This window comes from Trachypithecus francoisi, unplaced genomic scaffold (genome assembly GCF_009764315.1).
Source record: "Trachypithecus francoisi isolate TF-2019V2 unplaced genomic scaffold, Tfra_2.0 Lachesis_group8, whole genome shotgun sequence".
Lineage (NCBI taxonomy): Eukaryota > Metazoa > Chordata > Mammalia > Primates > Cercopithecidae > Trachypithecus > Trachypithecus francoisi.
This window is the reverse complement of record NW_022681473.1, coordinates 47,526,527-47,544,097: the sequence shown is the minus strand read 5'-3', so window position 1 is coordinate 47,544,097 and position 17,571 is coordinate 47,526,527. Positions and strand designations below refer to the sequence as shown.

The 17,571-nt window shown below is 50.0% G+C and overlaps 1 protein-coding gene across 24 annotated transcripts in view; it reads left to right on the top strand.

Moving 5' to 3' along the window:
* Positions 1-17,571, top strand: part of OTOG (otogelin) — a 102,534-nt gene that overhangs the window by 5,193 nt on the left and 79,770 nt on the right. For 10 of the 24 annotated variants that reach the window (XR_004435619.1, XR_004435620.1, XM_033203832.1 and 7 more), the window contains 12 exons: positions 562-637; positions 2,255-2,347; positions 2,501-2,655; positions 5,250-5,368; positions 6,590-6,795; positions 7,653-7,783; positions 8,004-8,110; positions 8,518-8,627; positions 9,001-9,129; positions 10,180-10,288; positions 10,569-10,615; positions 11,135-11,280. Coding sequence is in view for 22 of the 24 variants with exons in the window: in XM_033203832.1 (XP_033059723.1) it covers positions 562-637; positions 2,255-2,347; positions 2,501-2,655; positions 5,250-5,368; positions 6,590-6,795; positions 7,653-7,783; positions 8,004-8,110; positions 8,518-8,627; positions 9,001-9,129; positions 10,180-10,288; positions 10,569-10,615; positions 11,135-11,280 (1,428 nt within the window). In the remaining 2 variants the exon portion in view is untranslated. Of the gene's footprint in view, positions 1-215; positions 345-561; positions 638-2,254; positions 2,348-2,500; positions 2,656-5,249; positions 5,369-6,589; positions 6,796-7,652; positions 7,784-8,003; positions 8,111-8,517; positions 8,632-9,000; positions 9,130-10,179; positions 10,289-10,568; positions 10,616-11,134; positions 11,281-17,571 lie in introns of those variants that run through there. The other 14 variants (XM_033203828.1, XM_033203840.1, XM_033203839.1 and 11 more) reach the window with 10 other exon arrangements.

The following is a 17,571-nucleotide window of genomic DNA, read 5'->3' as shown; positions in this document are numbered from 1 at the left end:
AGGGGGTGTTGGTCTGTGGGAGGTGAGTTGTGAGGACAGGGGGTGTTGGTCTGTGGGCTGCTGGTTTTGCTGTTCTTGGAAGAGCCCCAAAGGAAGTTTGGGGTGGGGGTGGCTGTGAGGGTGAGATGTTCACCTGACTTGGGGTGAGGGGCTGCCTTTGTTCCTTAGCTCTGCCTCATGCTCCTTACCCAGACAAGGGGATGGTGTGTGAGGCTGTGAAGGACATGAGGGTTTACTGGGAGAAAGGGAAAAAGAGGAGGCTGGCAGGTATTGGGGCATGGAGGGGAGGGGATGTGTTCTAGCTATGGGCCTCATGGTCTGCCACTGAGATGCCACTTGGGAAGGTAAGAGCTAAGCCTTTGTTCCTCTGAGCCCAGGGCAGGCCTAACCTTCTCCTCTGCCTCTCAAGGGGCCAGGCGAGGAGGAGTGGCTGGGGCACTGAGGGGCAGGGGCTCCTCCCTCTAGAAGATGAACAAGGAGGGCTGTGGGCACCAGGAAGCCTGCCCGGGAACCGACCTAAGGTCAGCCCTCCATGTGTTCTCTTCCTCCTGTGTTCACAAGCAGGCTGAAGCCCCAGACTCTGTGGCCATGTCTTCCTGGGAAAGGCGGCTCCATCGGGCCAAGTGTGCACCATCCTGTAAGTGGCACCCTCACTGTGGCCCATGGGTTGTGCATGGGAGAGCCCTGGCAGAGGCCTGAAAGGGCAGAGGGCAGGTGGGGCTTCCTTCAGGCCTCCATGACCCCTTTTTCCTGCTTGGCGTCTCCTTCCACCCACCCCGGCCCCGGCCACCATGCCATTCTGCATTCTCCTCCCTGCCTGAGGAGAGCTTCCTCTCTAGAGTCCTGTTCCTATGACCATGGCCCAAGACTCCCCTCTCACAGGCTGACTCCAGTGAAACTGTGCTTCATTATTTCGGGGTCGTTTCCCCCTCCATCTCACCCTGGTTCTGTAGCTTCTTTCTACTTCCTGTGGCATTGCCCTTCATCTTGTGTTTTCTGTAGACCCCACTCCCTGTCATGTGTCCATGGCCCGCCTCACCTGTCCTAGGTCTGTGGCCTCTCCTCCCACCTGTCCTGTGCCTGTTCCTACCTCCCTCACCTGTCCTGTGTCCCTCATCTGTCCTGTGTCTCCCACCTGTCCTGTGTCCCTCACCTGTCCTGTGTCCCTCACCTGTCCTGTGTCCCCCACCTGTCCTGTGTCCCTCACCTGTCCTGTGTCCCCCACCTGTCCTGTGTCTCCCACCTGTCCTGTGTCATTCACCTGTCCTGTGTCTCCCACCTGTCCTGTGTCCCTCACCTGTCCTGTGTCCCCCACCTGTCCTGTGTCCTTCACCTGTCCTGTGTCCCCCACTTGTCCTGTGTCCCTCACCTGTCCTGTGTCTCCCACCTGTCCTGTGTCCCCCACCTGTCCTGTGTCCCTCACCTGTCCTGTGTCTCCCACCTGTCCTGTGTCCCTCACCTGTCCTGTGTCTCCCACCTGTCCTGTGTCCCTCACCTGTCCTGTGTCCCCACCTGTCCTGTGTCCTTCACCTGTCCTGTGTCCCTCACCTGTCCTGTGTCCCCCACCTGTCCTGTGTCCCCCACCTGTCCTGTGTCCTTCACCTGTCTTGTGTCTCCCACCTGTCCTGTGTCCCTTACCTGTCCTGTGTCCCCCACCTGTCCTGTGTCCCTCACCTGTCCTGTGTCTCCCACCTGTCCTGTGTCCCCCACCTGTCCTGTGTCCCCCACCTGTCCTGTGTCTCCCACCTGTCCTCTCACATCATGGCTCCTTCCCTCGCCGCCCTCTGCTCTGCTTTTGTCTTCTCTTCATCTATGATTGTTCTTGCCACAGGCCTCTCCTCTGTCGCCTGGTTATCCCCGTGGCCTCTTCCCTGAGTGTGTGGAGTGAGGAGGAGCAGCAGCTGCAGATCTCTGGGCAGTCCCCCTGCTCACCCCATATGCTCCCCATCCTCAGTTCCGCCTGCCTGGCTTGCTGACCAGGAACAGTTCTAGGAACTGAAGGCCCAGGTGCAGCTGGCCTGGGGCCCACTTGATGCACATCGAAGGCAGGTGCCCTGCAACCCCAACCCACCTGCCTGCCAGGGAGCGGGCAGGGCTGTGGTCTGAGGCACCAGCTTGTGCTAGCTGCTGAGGAATGTTGGGGCTGGGGCTGCCTGTCATGGGGGTCTGGGTCCTGTGAAGCCTGAGAGGGCTGCCTCCCTGGGTTCTGGCAATCTCAGTTTGATGGGGCAATGCCTCTGTGTCTCCCATGCAGACTTGTTCTCCTGCTTCAATGGAGGCGAATGTGTGCACCCGGCCTTCTGTGACTGCAGACGCTTCAATGCCACTGGACCACGCTGCCAGATGGGTGGGTCTGGGCTCCATCCCACCCTTGGGAAGGGACCATTGGTGCAAGGAAAGCTAGGGGGAAAGCGGGCAGCACTTCCAGGGCTGGAACCCACCGGCCTCTGGCTTGGTGCCCACTGTAGCTACACAGAGAGTTCTCTTTTCTCTCCCTCAGTGTACAATGCTGGCCCTGAGAGGGACAGCATTTGCCGGGCGTGGGGGCAGCACCACGTGGAGACATTTGATGGGCTCTACTACTACCTGTCTGGGAAGGGTAGCTACACGCTGGTGGGGCGCCATGAGCCTGAGGGACAGAGCTTCTCCATCCAGGTGAGGCTTCCCCTGCCATGCCTGTTCAGGAAGGCTTCTCTAGGCTCTGGAGGCTGCGCTGGCCTGGGCTCTACTTGTCATAGTTAGAGAGACTGGCACCTTCCTCCTTGCATCGCCCCCCAGCTCCCACCTAGGCAGTCTGCACCTGGAAGGAGCTGGGGGCTCCACAGCTCTTCCTCACCCACTCACTGTGGCCATTCATTCATTGAGCCACTCATTCATCAAGCATTTACTAAGTGCATACTGTACTCTTTTCTGGCATAAGGTTTGGTGGTGGGAGACCCTGTAGACAACAACACAGATAGAGTCTTTGTCCTCACAGAACTTATAGTCTAATGAAGAAAGACATCAAATCAGATGACTCATTTCAAGTGCAACTGAATGCTACCGAGGAGAAATGCCAAATGCTAAACGAACAAGTCCTGAAAACCTAATCTTGTTTATTGGGAAGGATGGTGACCTGAGAAAGCTTCCTGGAGAAAGTGACTTTTTTTTTTTTTTTTTTTTTTGGAGATGGAGTCTCGCTCTGTCACCCAGGCTGGAGTGCAGTGGCGCAATCTCAGTTCACTGCAAGCTCCGCCTCCTGGGTTCACACCATTCTCCTGCCTCAGCCTCCCGAGTAGCTGGGACTACAGGCGCCCACCACCACGCCCGGCTAATTTCTTTTTGTATTTTTAGTAGAGACGGGGTTTCACTATGTTAGCCAGGATGGTCTTGATCTCCTGACCTCGTGATCCACCCTACTCAGCCTCCCAAAGTGCTGGGATTACAGGCGTGAGCCACCGTGCCCGACAAAAGTGACATTTAAGTTGGGATCTAAGGAATGAATTGGAGTTAGCCAAGTGAAGAGTAGGAGAGTGTGGGCAGACTTGAGAACATTCTGGGGAAAAAGATCATTGGGTGCTAAGAAAGAAAAGAGTGCCTCAGAGAAATGATGGAGGTCCTGGATGACTCAGTTTAGAGTCACCTCCTCTAAGAAGCCCTCCTGGATCACCTGACCTTCTAAGCCGGCTGAGGAGCTCCTCACTGGGTAACTCAAAGTTCCACATTATGACCCTGTCATTGTATTTCTCTTACAAAGGTCTGGTTTTGGGTTGGTTTTCTCTACCAGCTTTGAGCTTTCTAGGCCAGGGGCCATGTCTTTCTGTGCCTGGATTGGTGCTCAGTAAAGGTTTGTGAAGTAAGGGAACACATGTGTGAAAGCCACTGTCAGGCAGGCCTGATTTTCATGCCTAGTCCATATGCTAAACCGGGAGCCACCTTCAGCCACAGCTCAATACCCCTCCATCTGGAGGAAAGTCTCTTTGGAGAACCAGCTCTGTTGGAGGGCACCTTGGTCAGTACTGAGTTAGGGTCAAGGGGTTGGGGGTGTGGGGAGGCCCCAGTGTTCAGTGTCTCCCCTCTGCTAGCCATTTGTGAGCTTTCTGTCTTAGGCATGGACCTATGAGCCTGCCCTAGGGACCATGCCCTGGATGGGCGGGGAACTGCAACCAATTTTCCTTTCTCTGCCTTGGCCTGTCACATAGCAGAGATTTTCATGATCCATCATTTCATGATGAATGTGTGACAATTACTTAGACTAATGGATTGCCACACATTCGTGGGTTACAAAATCAACTTAACAAATCACAACCATCATTAAAAAAATGAGGCAAATAAAATAGAAAATATTGTAAGAATGCATTATACATGATAGGGATTAGTATTATTTTGTAAAACTTTTAGTTATATGTATATTTCTTATTGTGGGTCGTGGTCACAAAAGCTTGAAAACCCTTTAGTTAGACCATGGGGTAGCTTTCGCAGTTCCCACTTGTAGTTGAAGTGGTTCCAGCCTGCTTAATCACACTGAACCGTAATCTGGTGGAAGATGCGTTCCTGGGGTTTCCACACCTGGCAGGGATAAGCTCTGGGAAGCTCTCCCCTCTACCCCACCCCGTCCTTTAGGTCTATGGCCCTTGAAGTCTGGGTTCTGTCTGAACAGGGGCAGAGGAGATGTGTGTGTGTGTGTGTGTGTGTGTGTGTGCATATGTTTGTGTGTGGCAGCAGCTCAGGAGTGAGATGTGTGCCTATAGGTGCAGGGGAAAGCTACAATCTGTACCTGCCAGGAGCATGGGGAAAGGGGAGTGTGTGTAGAGTGTGCATACTGAGAGTGTCATGTGAGACATCTATGGAGTGTGTATAGATGTGTGTGCTTGTGTTCTGTATGAGTGTGAGATGGTGGAGTATGTCTGGTGGGCTTCAATCTGATGGGATATCCTGGGTAGGATAAACAAAAAAGTTCAGAAATAGGCATAGAGAGATGGAATGATTGACTGGGAAGAGCCCTAGGATCTGAGCCATCCAGATCTGGACTAGAATCCCGGCTCTGCGATTTCCTAGTTCTCTGTGTGTGTGGCCTTAGTCACTTCACCTCTGTGTGAATCCATTGCCTCCCCTCTGTGATATATCGGGACTGAAGGAAATCACAGAGGAAAGGTGGTTGGTATGCAGGGGACAGGCCATCAGCATTAGTGGAAACTCAACAAGGTGCAAATCTCAGGGTCAGGCCCGTAGCAGGAGCCTGCAAACCAGCCTCTGAACTCCCTACTCAGGTGCACAATGATCCGCAGTGCGGCTCTTCCCCCTACACCTGCTCCAAGGCTGTCAGCCTCTTCTTTGCGGGTGAGCAGGAGATCCATCTGGCCAAGGAGGTCACCCATGGAGGCGCGAGGTAACTCTAACACCTTCCACATCGAGTTGTCCTATCTCTGACACTGGTGGTGGTGGATGGGTGAGCATCCGCTTTTCTCAAGCCCAAAGGAAATTGCTTTCTGGGGACAAACAGCAATTTCCACCATCAGGGTGGAAGCATACGGGCAGGTCACTGGGTTTCTTGCCAGTAGGGTCTGCAGAATGATTTTTTTCCCCCTGGAACTCTCAGATCTTGCGGATTTCCAGACAGCAGGCTTTCAGGAAAGTAGAGTTTTCCAGTGAGTTGAGAGTTTATTATGATAAGCACACTTACTTTTCCCTCCCAAAATCTTCCCAAATGGATCATGCAATTTCTACCTTCTCTCAGCAGATTCTGAGCACACTTTTACCCATTTCTGATGACACAGGGTCATTGTGAATGTCAGTTATCTTGCTGGGCCATCAGGGATGACTGGGGGACCACCAGAGGAGTGGGAACCCCTTGCTCCCACACTAAATTGCCACAACTGTGGTCCTTTGTGAAATCTTTCTTGCATCTCTTCCTCACTGTTCTTTCCTTTCCTTGATGTCAACTGTCACTTCTTGTTGCTGTCATGGGGTCTTCCTGTAATGACACTTCTCCCTGTCCTCATCTTCTGCTTCAGATCTGGAAACTGGGTAACCAACCAATTGTTCTGGGGCTGAGTGTAAAATTGATGGCCTATAGGTTTCTCCTGTGAATGAAGAGTTGGTAAATGGGTCTTGTGGCTAGACAGACACTACTTTTGTTTCCCTTTCCTGATATTGTGCTGAGTTGAAGGTTGCCAAATTCCAGATTGGCTAGGGGTCCCTGTACCAGAAAAACTGGGAAAGTGGTCAAGGCTGCTGGAGCCCGCCATCTTTTCTTGCACTCCCAGTTTTCCTCCTCTCTTGGCTTCTGTTTCCACTTGGTTCCTGCTCCCCACCAAAAAAATAAAGCAGATGTTTGCTTATATTCTATCCTGTCTGGGAGAAAGGAACTTGGAGTCACTCACTCTAAGATTTATTCCTGCCCAGGAAATTGGCATTTTAAAAAACGTCTAAAGACAAAGGAATCCATGTCTACTGGTATACTTCCAGGCACCTGGGAATTCTGGGAATTCATGGGGAGGGGAAGTGGGAGCCTTGGATCAAGGGGTAGGGACTAGGTGTTCCTTCGGTGAAGAGACTGGGTTAGTGGAGGGGTTGTGGATACCCTGAAGCTCTGGGATGTGCCCTGCAGGGTCCAACTGCCGCATGTAATGGGGAGTGTGCGTCTGCAGCGGCTTGCCGGCTACGTCATCGTGCGGCATCAATCAGCCTTCACGCTGGCCTGGGATGGTGCCTCGGCTGTCTACATCAAGATGAGTCCAGAGTTCCTGGGCTGGACCCACGGGCTGTGTGGGAACAACAATGCTGACCCCCAGGATGATCTGGTGACCAGATATGGTGAGGTGCAGACAGGTGGCCTCTGAGAGGTGTTGGTGGGGATTGGGGGACAGATCAGGCTGGGAGGAGTTGGAGGGGACTTGGAACAGAGCCCTGGGGTCATAGTCATGGTATTAAAGACCCCGTGGAAGCCCAAGGGCCCCTTCCTAACAAATGTGTGTCCTTGGGCATGTTCTTAAACTACTGTCAACCTCAGGTTCCTCATCTGCAAAAATAGTCATAATAAGAATTCCCACTAGGGTTGTGTAGGTATCTAATGGACACTTTGCAGGTGGGATTGACCCTGCAATGTGGGGGATGGGGTGGGTAGGCAGGGAGCAGAGGGCTAGAGACAGCCAGGAAGAGAACTGGCCCAGCTAAAGACACCTATGGAGGAGTGGTAGGAAGTGAGTGAAGCGTTCAGGGCCAAATCATGGTGGCTCTGGCCAGAAGGGTCGTGACCCCTTTTGAACACCTACACCATACTGAACACTTTACATGCATCATCTCAAGTAGTCCTTGCATCAATCTCACTGGGAGATTATGTTCCCTATGGCAAATATGAAGCTCAGAGACACACAGGAACTTGTTCAGGCTCACACGCCAGCTCTCTTTCCAGTGCGTGGTGCTGCATCCCCTGAGTTTGGAGCCATAGGGAGCTACTACAGGTTCCTGAGCATTCTTGGCTATTACTACCAAACAGCTTTTTCAGGAGAATGGCTCAGTTGGGAAAGCCTGATTGGGATGGGAGCTCAGGAGACCGGTTCTTCAGAACTCCTTACCCATCCCTTGGGATCTGCTTTCCCTTAGAGCCTTCTGTCCCTCCTGTACACCCAACCCCATCGCTGCCCCACCATGATGTCAGTTCCCTCCTTCAGGGAAGCTGACTGACGACGTGGTTGAGTTTGTGCACAGCTGGCAGGAGCAGGCCCCTAACCAGCCTCCAGGGCCCACAACCTCCTCCCTGCCTCGCCCACCGTGCCTGCAGCAGAACCCAGGAACCATGCAGGTCTGGAGCTTGGGGAAAGACTGCCCCACCCTAGAGCCTGACTTGCTATCTAATTCTTTGAAAGCCACTGGCTGTGGGACCTGACTGGCTGGTGCCCTTGGCCCTATCCCTCTCTTCGCTGCCCTCCTCTCCCTTTTTCTCCAGTTCAAGTTGGGGTTCTCTGTGGGGCTGTGTGTGGCTTTGCCAGCCCCTAGCCCTAGCTCCTGGTCCCTTGCTCTAGGGCGTGTATGAGCAGTGTGAGGCTCTACTGCGGCCCCCGTTTGATGCCTGCCATGCCTATGTCAGCCCTCTGCCCTTCACAGCCAGTTGTACCAGTGATCTCTGCCAGTGAGTAGGGGTGGTGTAGGCTATGGGGAACCCTCTGGTATTGGGGTGAGTGCTCAGCACATGGGCCACCAAGCTGGGTGATCCCAGACACTGCCAGATCTGCTTCCCAAGGTTCTGAAATTCTTATCTACATCAGTGGGACAGAGTCACCCCATTCAACTGAGGTCTGGAAATGGGGCCGGACCCCGTTAGGGTCACACAACAAGTTAGTGGCAATGCTGGGACTAGAATCCAGGATTTGTGGCTCAAGTCTAGGCATCTGTTCACCTAGATGCCTTCCTGGGCAGCCTTTCCCAGTTGGGTGGAGAGGAGAGGTGCCCCGAAGCCCTGGCAGTCTCTATGGGATGTTGGCAGGCTGGTGGCACTTTGGGTTTTGTTCCAGTGAGACCCTTGGTTTCTCTGCACAGATCAATGGGCGATGAAGCCACCTGGTGCCGGGCACTTGCGGAGTATGCCCGGGCGTGTGCCCAGGCAGGGCAGCCCCTGCAGGGCTGGAGGACCCAGCTCTGGCAATGCAGTAGGTGCAGCCCAGTAGTGGGGCAGGGAGGGCTTCAGGCTGTGGGTGGCATTCTCAGGCCTCAGCTCAATGTCTTGTCCTGCTCACAATCACAGTTGTCAGAACTCTCAGCCCCAAGGTTTTATCACCATGTGACAGATGAAAAAACTGAGGCTCAGAGTGGGAGGGATTAGCCTGGGTGATTCTTAGAGCCTCCCCTTGCAATTCCTTCTCCTTGTCAACTTCCTGGGGACCCAATGCTCCCTCTGGGACTAGGGAATCACAAAAATCAAAGCCCTGCCTCCCATCCCCACCACACTGCCTTGGGTAGGAGCTGGGTCCTGGAAGAGCTGGGGCCAGTAACTGACAGACCATGGACTCCCTCCTTCCCAAGCTGTGCACTGCAAGGAGAAGGCCTTTACCTACAATGAGTGCATCGCCTGCTGCCCTGCCTCCTGCCAGCCCCGGGCATCCTGCGTGGACAGTGAGATCGCCTGTGTGGATGGCTGCTATTGCCCCAATGGTATGCTAGGGGCAGACGTAGGTGCCTGGCACTATCTTTCTGGCCTGGTACAGATGGGCATGAAACAGGAGTTCAGAAGATGCCTCTTTGTGGAAGGAAGGAAGGAAAGGAGGGAGGGAGGAAGGGAGGAAGGAAGGAAGGAAGGGAAGAAGGAAGGAGGAAGGAGGGAGGAAGGAAGGAAGGAAGGAAGGAAGGAAGGGAGAGAAGGAGGGAGGAAGGAAGGAAGAAAAAGAAGGAAGGAAGGAAGGAAGGGAAGGGAAGGGAAGGGAAGGGAAGCGGGGAGCAAACAATTAACAAACGAATAAATGGTTTAAGGGAAGTGAGGGTGGGGACAGGACTGCAGCCTCTTGAGAGACTCATCAAGACATTTGATTTCATAGGGATATTTAAATTAATCAGTACTGCGCTTCTTAAGGTGTGTATGAGAACAGATCATTGGTTTATATATACACATCCATTTGTTTAAGCATTGGTCTATGTATGGGGACTGTATCTGTTTTTCAGTGTATACATTTGCAGCATATCTACAGTGTGCAACTCACTTGGCTAGGAGGATGGTTGAGATAAAAAATATAAAGATAAAGGCATTGACTTTGGGAACCAGAATCTGGTGTCAGAGATATGACACTCATATGACCAGTCTAGGGTATGATGTGGTGAAGGCCAGCTCAGGGGTTCAGACAAGAAAAATTACAGGAATTCAGAATGGGGAGAGGTTGTCAGGGAAGTCATTCCTGGAGGAGGTGGTGCCTGGTACCTAAGCTGTTTTCGATGCGGTGACAGGCTTTTGAGAGGTGGTAAAGAGAAGCTCGTGTGCAGTTGGGAATGGGGTTGTGGGCAGTTCTCTGAGCAAAGGTCTAGAGGTGGGATTCTTTCATCAGGTTCTCACTTCTGGCCTGAGCCAAGGATTTATGGAGGAGAAAGTTTGGAAGTGGGTTCGGAAATGAAAGAAGTTAGACAAGGGGATCTTTATCGCAGGCCCTGGGGAGCCACAAATGGTTTGTGAACAGGGGCAGAGGTGAGTTAATTGGCCCTTTGCTGTCACTCTAGGGCTCATCTTCGAGGATGGGGGCTGCGTGGCACCAGCTGAGTGTCCCTGTGAGTTTCACGGGACTCTGTACCCACCTGGCTCTGTGGTGAAGGAAGACTGCAATGCTTGGTCTGTGTCTGCTGCTGGGAAGCGGGGTGTGGGGCATGGCCACTGAGGCTTTCCACGAGGGCTGCCCATCTGGGGTCTAGGAGTGCTAATGGCTGGCATCAGGGCACTCACTCAGTACCTTTGAGTCCCAGGGGAATCTCATTAGATCCAATCCATGGGGGAAATCTCTACCACCCATTTTAGAGATGGGAAGACTGAGGGCTGTGGGCCCTGCAGTTTCCCAGCATCTAGCCCAGGCCTGGAGGGGTGACCTTTTGCCTCCATGGTCTCTGTGTTTTAGCACATGCACCGCAGGCAAGTGGGAGTGCAGCACAGCTGTCTGCCCAGGTATGTCTGACCCCCACCTTGTACTAGACTCCCTTCCCCAGTCTGGTTTTTGGGCAAGGAATCTCTGGGGGCCAGGCTTGCTGTGGGTGGGGGTGTCACTCAGTTCCATTGGCTAAGCCCGGGCCCCTGTTTCCTCAGAATCACTTTGCCGGATTAAAGTCTGGCTCCAGCCTCTGCCAGGAAGGGTTTTCCAGAAGGAGAAGGGTTTTCTATGGGTTCCTTATATCTAAGGACCTTCCTGAGCTAGGAGGACTTGGACTAAGGCTGGTCCTCAAGGCCAGGCCCTGGTCTCCCCTCAGAGGGAGATCCCCAGGGCAGGGCTGTGCCTGTCTTCAGAGAGTTCTCTGGGAACAGGCCTGTGTCTCCCATTGCCCAGGGCTCTCAGAGGCCAGGCCTCCTTCCTTACACTGCTCTTATAATGGAGGGCGGGGTGCTGTGTCCTCCTCATGCTTGGAGCTTTCAGGGCAGAGTTCCCCTGGGGCAGCTCCTGTCAGTCAGTGGTCTTTCTTTACCTCTCAGCTGAGTGCTCAGTGACTGGTGACATTCACTTCACAACCTTTGATGGCCGCCGGTACACATTCCCCGCCACGTGTCAGTACATCCTGGCCAAGAGCCGCTCTTCGGGCACCTTCACCGTGACACTGCAGAACGCCCCATGTGGCCTGGTAAGAGCTGGGGTTCCCCAGGCCTGATCCACCCAACTACTCCTGCCTACTGCCCCCGAGAGAGACTGGGACTTAGGACAGGGCTCAGGTCTTCCCATGGCCCCCACCTTCTGCCTCTTTGCTCTGGGGAGAAGACTGGGTTCCAGCCCAAGCACCTCTGCTGACTGAGTCACTTCCCTTTCCTGGGCCTCAGTGAGTTTTTGGCTTTTGTTTTAGAATTATACTACCTAAATATATATATTATATTCATATGTATATATATGTACATATGAAAGTGTAACACTGGCACTACTTTTAAATCAATTAATTTATGAACAAATCTCTTGTAGAATACATGGTGGCATTAAAACAGTAGGCGGAGCTTACAGTGAGCCGAGATCACACAACTGCACTCCAGCCTGGGCAACAGAGTGGGACTCCGTCTCAAACAACAACAACAACACACACACACACACACAACACACACACACACAAAGAAATGTAATGGCTATCTACAAAAAGTTAGTTTTGATGGTTGGTTTCCTTCCATACTTTACGTGTCTTCACACATAAAGAAAATTAAAATTTTCAAACATTTTACATTCCACAATTTTTTAAAAAGTACACCATTTTGCACTGCTATGGTCTTTATAAAGGACTAGACTTAAAATTTCAAATAAAAAAGAATGAAGTTTCTAGGATAACTCTGTGTCTTTAAAGAGCACCCTTATACAGAAAAATTTAACTGGCATGCAGGCAACTTCTTTTGTTTTTGCACACTTGTATTAGGAAAATTACACCCATTTTACCAAAAAAAAATCCCAAAATATTTACTGGAATAAGCTCAAAACAATGTTAGAAAGACCAGTGTGGGCCGGGTGTGATGGCTCAAGCCTGTAATCCCAGCACTTTGGGAGGCCGAGACCGGCGGATCACGAGGTCAGGAGATCGAGACCATCTTGGCTAACATGGTGAAACCCCGTCTCTACTAAAAAAATACAAAAAATTAGCCGGGCGAGGTGGCAGGCGCCTGTAGTCCCAGCTACTCGGGAGGCTGAGGCGAGAGAATGGCGTAAACCCGGGAGGCGGAGCTTGCAGTGAGCTGAGATCCGGCCACTGCACTCCAGCCTGGGCGACAGAGCGAGACTCCATCTCAAAAAAAAAAAAAGACCCATGTGAATGGCACACAAAAATCTCTTCCTTATAAATTATTAACTGGAATTCCTGATCATGGAGTGGACCTCAGTGTTTTTTTTTAAAGAAACTCTAAAATTGGTTTAATTCAACTTTTATCTTCTCTGCTTCATTGGATTGCATCTTCAACATTCGTCCCTCTATTCCTTCCTTCCTTCTTTCCTTCCATCCTTTTGTCCTTCCTTCTGCAAACATTGAATACCTATTTGCACCAGAAGCTGAGCTGGGTCTTGGAGACTGGGATGAATTAGACATGGCTCCACCTCCCTGGGCCCTATAGTTTGGTGGGCGTGGCAGGCAAGTGAACTGTTGTAACTGGGCTACAGCAGCTGTGAGAACATGGAGGGCACAGGGTGGATCTCCACGGGGGCACTCCTTGTTGTTGTTGTTTTACTTGGGCACTGGGTGACAGAGGTGTGAAGTGGATCCGGAAGGGCTTCCTGGAGGACATGACTCATGAGCTGTGCCAGTCACCTGTGAACATAACTGAGAAAATGGCCAACGTGCAAGTCTGGGATAGATGGGGGTTTGTTTGTCTCTCAGCAGAGACTCCGTTGTCCCTGGGCTGATCATGCTCAGCCAACCCTGGAAGCCCCAGTCTGGGCTGTGCCCAATCTCCTCCCTGTGCATCACAGCAGGAGCTCACACCCACAGCCAGGGCAGATGCCCCAGAGTCCTGCCTGCCTGCTGGCCTTGCTCCAGCCCCTAGCACTGAGGACCCTGAATGTGAGCAGGCATCAGCTGAAGGTGTCACTCCATGGCCCTGGGAACACAGACTGAACTGGATGAGGCAGAGGACTGGGCTTTCTTCTCCTTTTGGCCTGAGTGTCCCCCTCCCTTCTTTCTGCTAGAGAATGGCCCGGCCCTGGCTTGGCTGCTCTCTGAGTCAGGAGGCCGCTCTTCCTCAAAAGTGGGGTCATTCCCATCACATCCTGAGGATGGCATAAGACAAGACAGGACACACAGGCACAGCCCAGCTGCTCCTTCCCACTCACAGAATCCTGGGGGCTATTGGGCCTCAGGGTCCCTTACTCAGTATCCCCTTCTTTCTTTTTTGAAGACAGGATCTCACTCTGTTACCCAGGCTGGAATGCAGTGGTGCAATCTCAGCTCAATGCAGCCTCAACCTCCTAGACTCAGTCTCCCTTCCCACCTCAGCCTCCCAAGTAGTTGGTACCACAGGCACATACCACCACGCCTGGCTAGTTTTTTTTTTTTTTTGGTAGAGTTGGGGCTTCATCATGTGGCCCAGACTCGTCTCGAACTCCTGGGCTCATGGGATTCACTCGCTTCAGCCTCCCAGTGTTGGGTTATAGATGTGAGCCACCACGCCTGGCCATCAGCCCTTCTCTCTACCATGTCTCTGATAGGTGGTGGGCCAGCCTTGGCCTGAGGCAACCCTCTTCTTGGTGGGACAGTTCCTCTTGATAGCAGGTTCTTTTCACCTTGGGCCAGCTCTCCTCCTTGTGACTTCACCCACATGATGGGCCCATGGAGGGCCAGCCCTATGCCAGCTCTGTGTTGGTCATGGTGAGGTTATGCAGAGTAATCAGACCCTGATCCTATCTCCAGGCTCTTGTGGTCTGTAGGGAGTCTTCAGACAGCTTCCATATAAGCTACAACACGATCAGTGCCGTCACAGGGGAGTTCTGTGGAAGAAATAGTCCTGCAGGTCAGAAAAAAGGATCAGGAGAAACCTCATGATAGAAGTGGCATTTGGTCTGAGTGACCTAAAAAGTGAGCCTAAAAATATTCATAGAAATCAGTATGCCTGGGTAAGGAGAGGGTAGCACTCCAAGTGTTGATTAGATTATATGAGAAAAACAATGAGGTTGGAATATTCCAGGATCCATTAAAGCAGATGCAGAAGGACTTGGCAACTGACTGACTGTGTCTGGTGAAGTGGGGAGTATGTGGGAGAGAAGTTAAAGATGAAGCTATGACTGCAGTCTTGGGTGACCAGCATGGAGTGACGTGGGGACATTCACAGAGGATGATAATGACAATGATAAAGTATTTGCACAGTGCCTTGAACTTTGACTAATTACTTTGCAAACAACATGTAATTTAAGTCTTAACATACCCCGTGTTGTAGTTATCATTCTCCCCATTTAAAATATGATGAGACAGGTTGACAGAGGCTTGGGGCATTTCTGAGAATCCACAGCCAGCAGGAGGCAGAGCTGAGCCGGACCTAGGGTTGGATGTTATCACAGCGTCTTAACACATCCACCCCAGAATCTATGTAGTGTTTGCAGTCCTCAAAGGGTTTTTTAAAGTAGACTTTATGTTTTAAAACCTCTTTAGCTTTACAGAAATATTGCCAAGATAGTACCTAGAGTTCCTGTCTATCCTACGACCAGTTTCCCTTGACATCCTACATTAGTAGTGTACATTTGTTAAAAATAATGAAACGATGTTAATAGATTACCATTAGCCAAACTGCATACCTTATTTAGATTTCTATAGTTTTTTACCTAGTGTCATTTTTCTGATCCAGGGTACCAGGTTACATATAGTCATCATGTCTCCTTAGGCCCTTCATAGATGTTACAGTTCCTCAGATTTCCTTTGTTTATGATCATCTTGAAAGTTTGAAGAATGCTGGTCAGGTGTTTTGGAGAATGCCCCTCTATTGGAATTTGTCTGATTTTTTTTTTCTCATGGTTAGACTGGGGTTATGGTTTTTTGGGAGGAAGATCACAGAGGTAAAGTGCCGTGTTCATCACATCTTATCCATGGTATGTACGATCAACATGGTTTATCACTCTTGATTATGACCTTGATCTTCTGGTGTAGGTAGTATTTTTCAAGTTTCTCCACTGTAAACTTATTCCTTTTCCCCCCTTTCCATACTGTTCTCTTTGGAAGGAAGTCACTATGGGCAGCCCACACTTACAGAGTGGGAAGTTATGCTCGCCCTCCTTGAAGGCAGAGAATCTACATACATTGTTTAGAACTTTTCTGCCAGGGAGATTTGTCTCTTTTCTCCCCTTTACTTATTTATATCAGCATAGACTCATGGCTGTTTATTTCATACTTTGAGTTATAATCCACTACACCTTTATGTTCTTACTTGAATTGTTCCAGCTTTGGGCACTGGGAGATCATTCAATTGACTCCTATGTCCCTTTGACATACCTTCATCATTGTGTGTGTATATGCTGGTGGTGGTGGAGCTTGAATGTGTGTGTGTGCATTCACATCTTTATTTTCTGGGCCTATTAGATGCACCAGGCTTATCTTGTGTAGTTTCTGTCCCAGTCCTAGTATCATCTATTTCTCCAAAAGTATTACTAGGCTCTCCTGGTTCCTTTTATTGGACAATGGTATTAGAATCAAGATCTGGGTATGAGATGTGCTCATTGCTACTGGGGTATGACTTCTTTTAAGCCTTCTTAGCTGACAGAGAAAGGAAATATGCTCATTATCTGTGGGGGACTGGTTCCAGCACCCCATTCCCCGCAGATACCAAAATCCACAGGTGCTCAATCCCTTATGTAACATGGTATATAGTATTTGCATATAACCTATGCTAATCCTCTTGTATACTTTAAATCATCTCTAGATTACTTATAATACCTAATACAATGTACATGCTAATATAAATAGTTGTTATGCTATATTTTTAGGGAATAATGGTAAGAAAAGTCTGTACATATTCAGTACAGATGCGAACATCCATATTTTTTTCCAAATATTTTCAATCCATGGTTGGTTGAATCCATGGATGCAGAACCCCTGGATATGGACAGCTGACTGTATATGCATAACCATGTTTATCTTTGTATATACCCATAACTATAAATATTTCTCTATATAACCATCTGTATCTATATGTGCTAAACGTGACTTCATACTGATCATCCAATTCTAATCCATTCCACATGGATCATTCTAGCTTCCTCCTCTTGCTTATCTGTAAATACTCACACTAACAGTAAGAAACCTGGCCTTCACCATACACCATCCATTTACCTAATTGTTCAATTCCAGTATACATGTATATTCCTATTATTAATGTATACCTCTATGGGAAATAACTTTATCAACTAAAGTACAGTTTTTGTGCACAGTTCCTTTTGCCTTTAGTCTAATAAATTCCACTTATTTACAAAGTTACTTATGTCAACACCTTCCTCCCACTCTTTTCACTGAGTTTGTTTCATACATTTGTAATGCAGTTAGATTATTTTGTTGTCGTCTACATTTCATGCTGGGATCCCCTCCTACATGGTTGTGAGAATTTGCCTACATCAAGTTTTACTCTTAGTGAAGTTCTGTGGGCTTTTGGAGGTAAATGCAACCTCCAAAATATTTTATGCACGTTTAAAAATCTGTACCCACTGGGTAGGATTGGGTACAAGCAAGTGTCGTTGTATCTCTGTTTTGCAGAGGAGAGAACTGAGATCTGGAGAATTTAAGTGACTTCTTTAAGGTCTCATAGCTTTCAGTTACATTAGCATTTGAACCTGAAACTTTTGACTAAAGGATGTGGGTTTTGTTCCCACATAGGTGACATGTCCAGAGGGGACTAGAGGATGAGTGGGTTGAACAAAGAAGATGATGTTTTAGACACAATGATTTTGAGCTGTTTCAGGGATTTCCTGTCCTCCTGGGCAGGAACTCAGAAGGATGCTTGTGGCTTGTTGCACAATGTCTTTCTTTAAAGTTTCAAGCCCTGATCATTCTGTCACTTCACTATGTCACTCTCCTGGTTCACTTTCTCTGGTTGGCTGTTGGACTTTATTAAGTCTAAAAATATTTCAAGGCTCTGCCTAAACTGGCCTTTACCTACCTCTTGAACCTTTTTAAAAATTATTTTTATTTTTTATTTTTGTAGAGACAGAGTCTCTCTATGTTGAGCAGGCTGGTCTTGAACTCCTGGGCTCAAGCCATCCTCCCGCCTCAGCCTCCCAAAGGGCTGGAGTTATAGGGGTGAGCCACTGTGCCCAGCCTTGAACCTTATCTTAAACCACTTTGCCTGATGGGTTCTGGTCCCTTTGGTCTTCTTTATGCCCTTGAATGCATTAAACGACTTCCCATAACAGAGCTTTTGTATAAGTTTTTCCTTTTGCCTGGATGTCTCCTTCCTCCTCTTCTCTCTTTGCCCAGCTA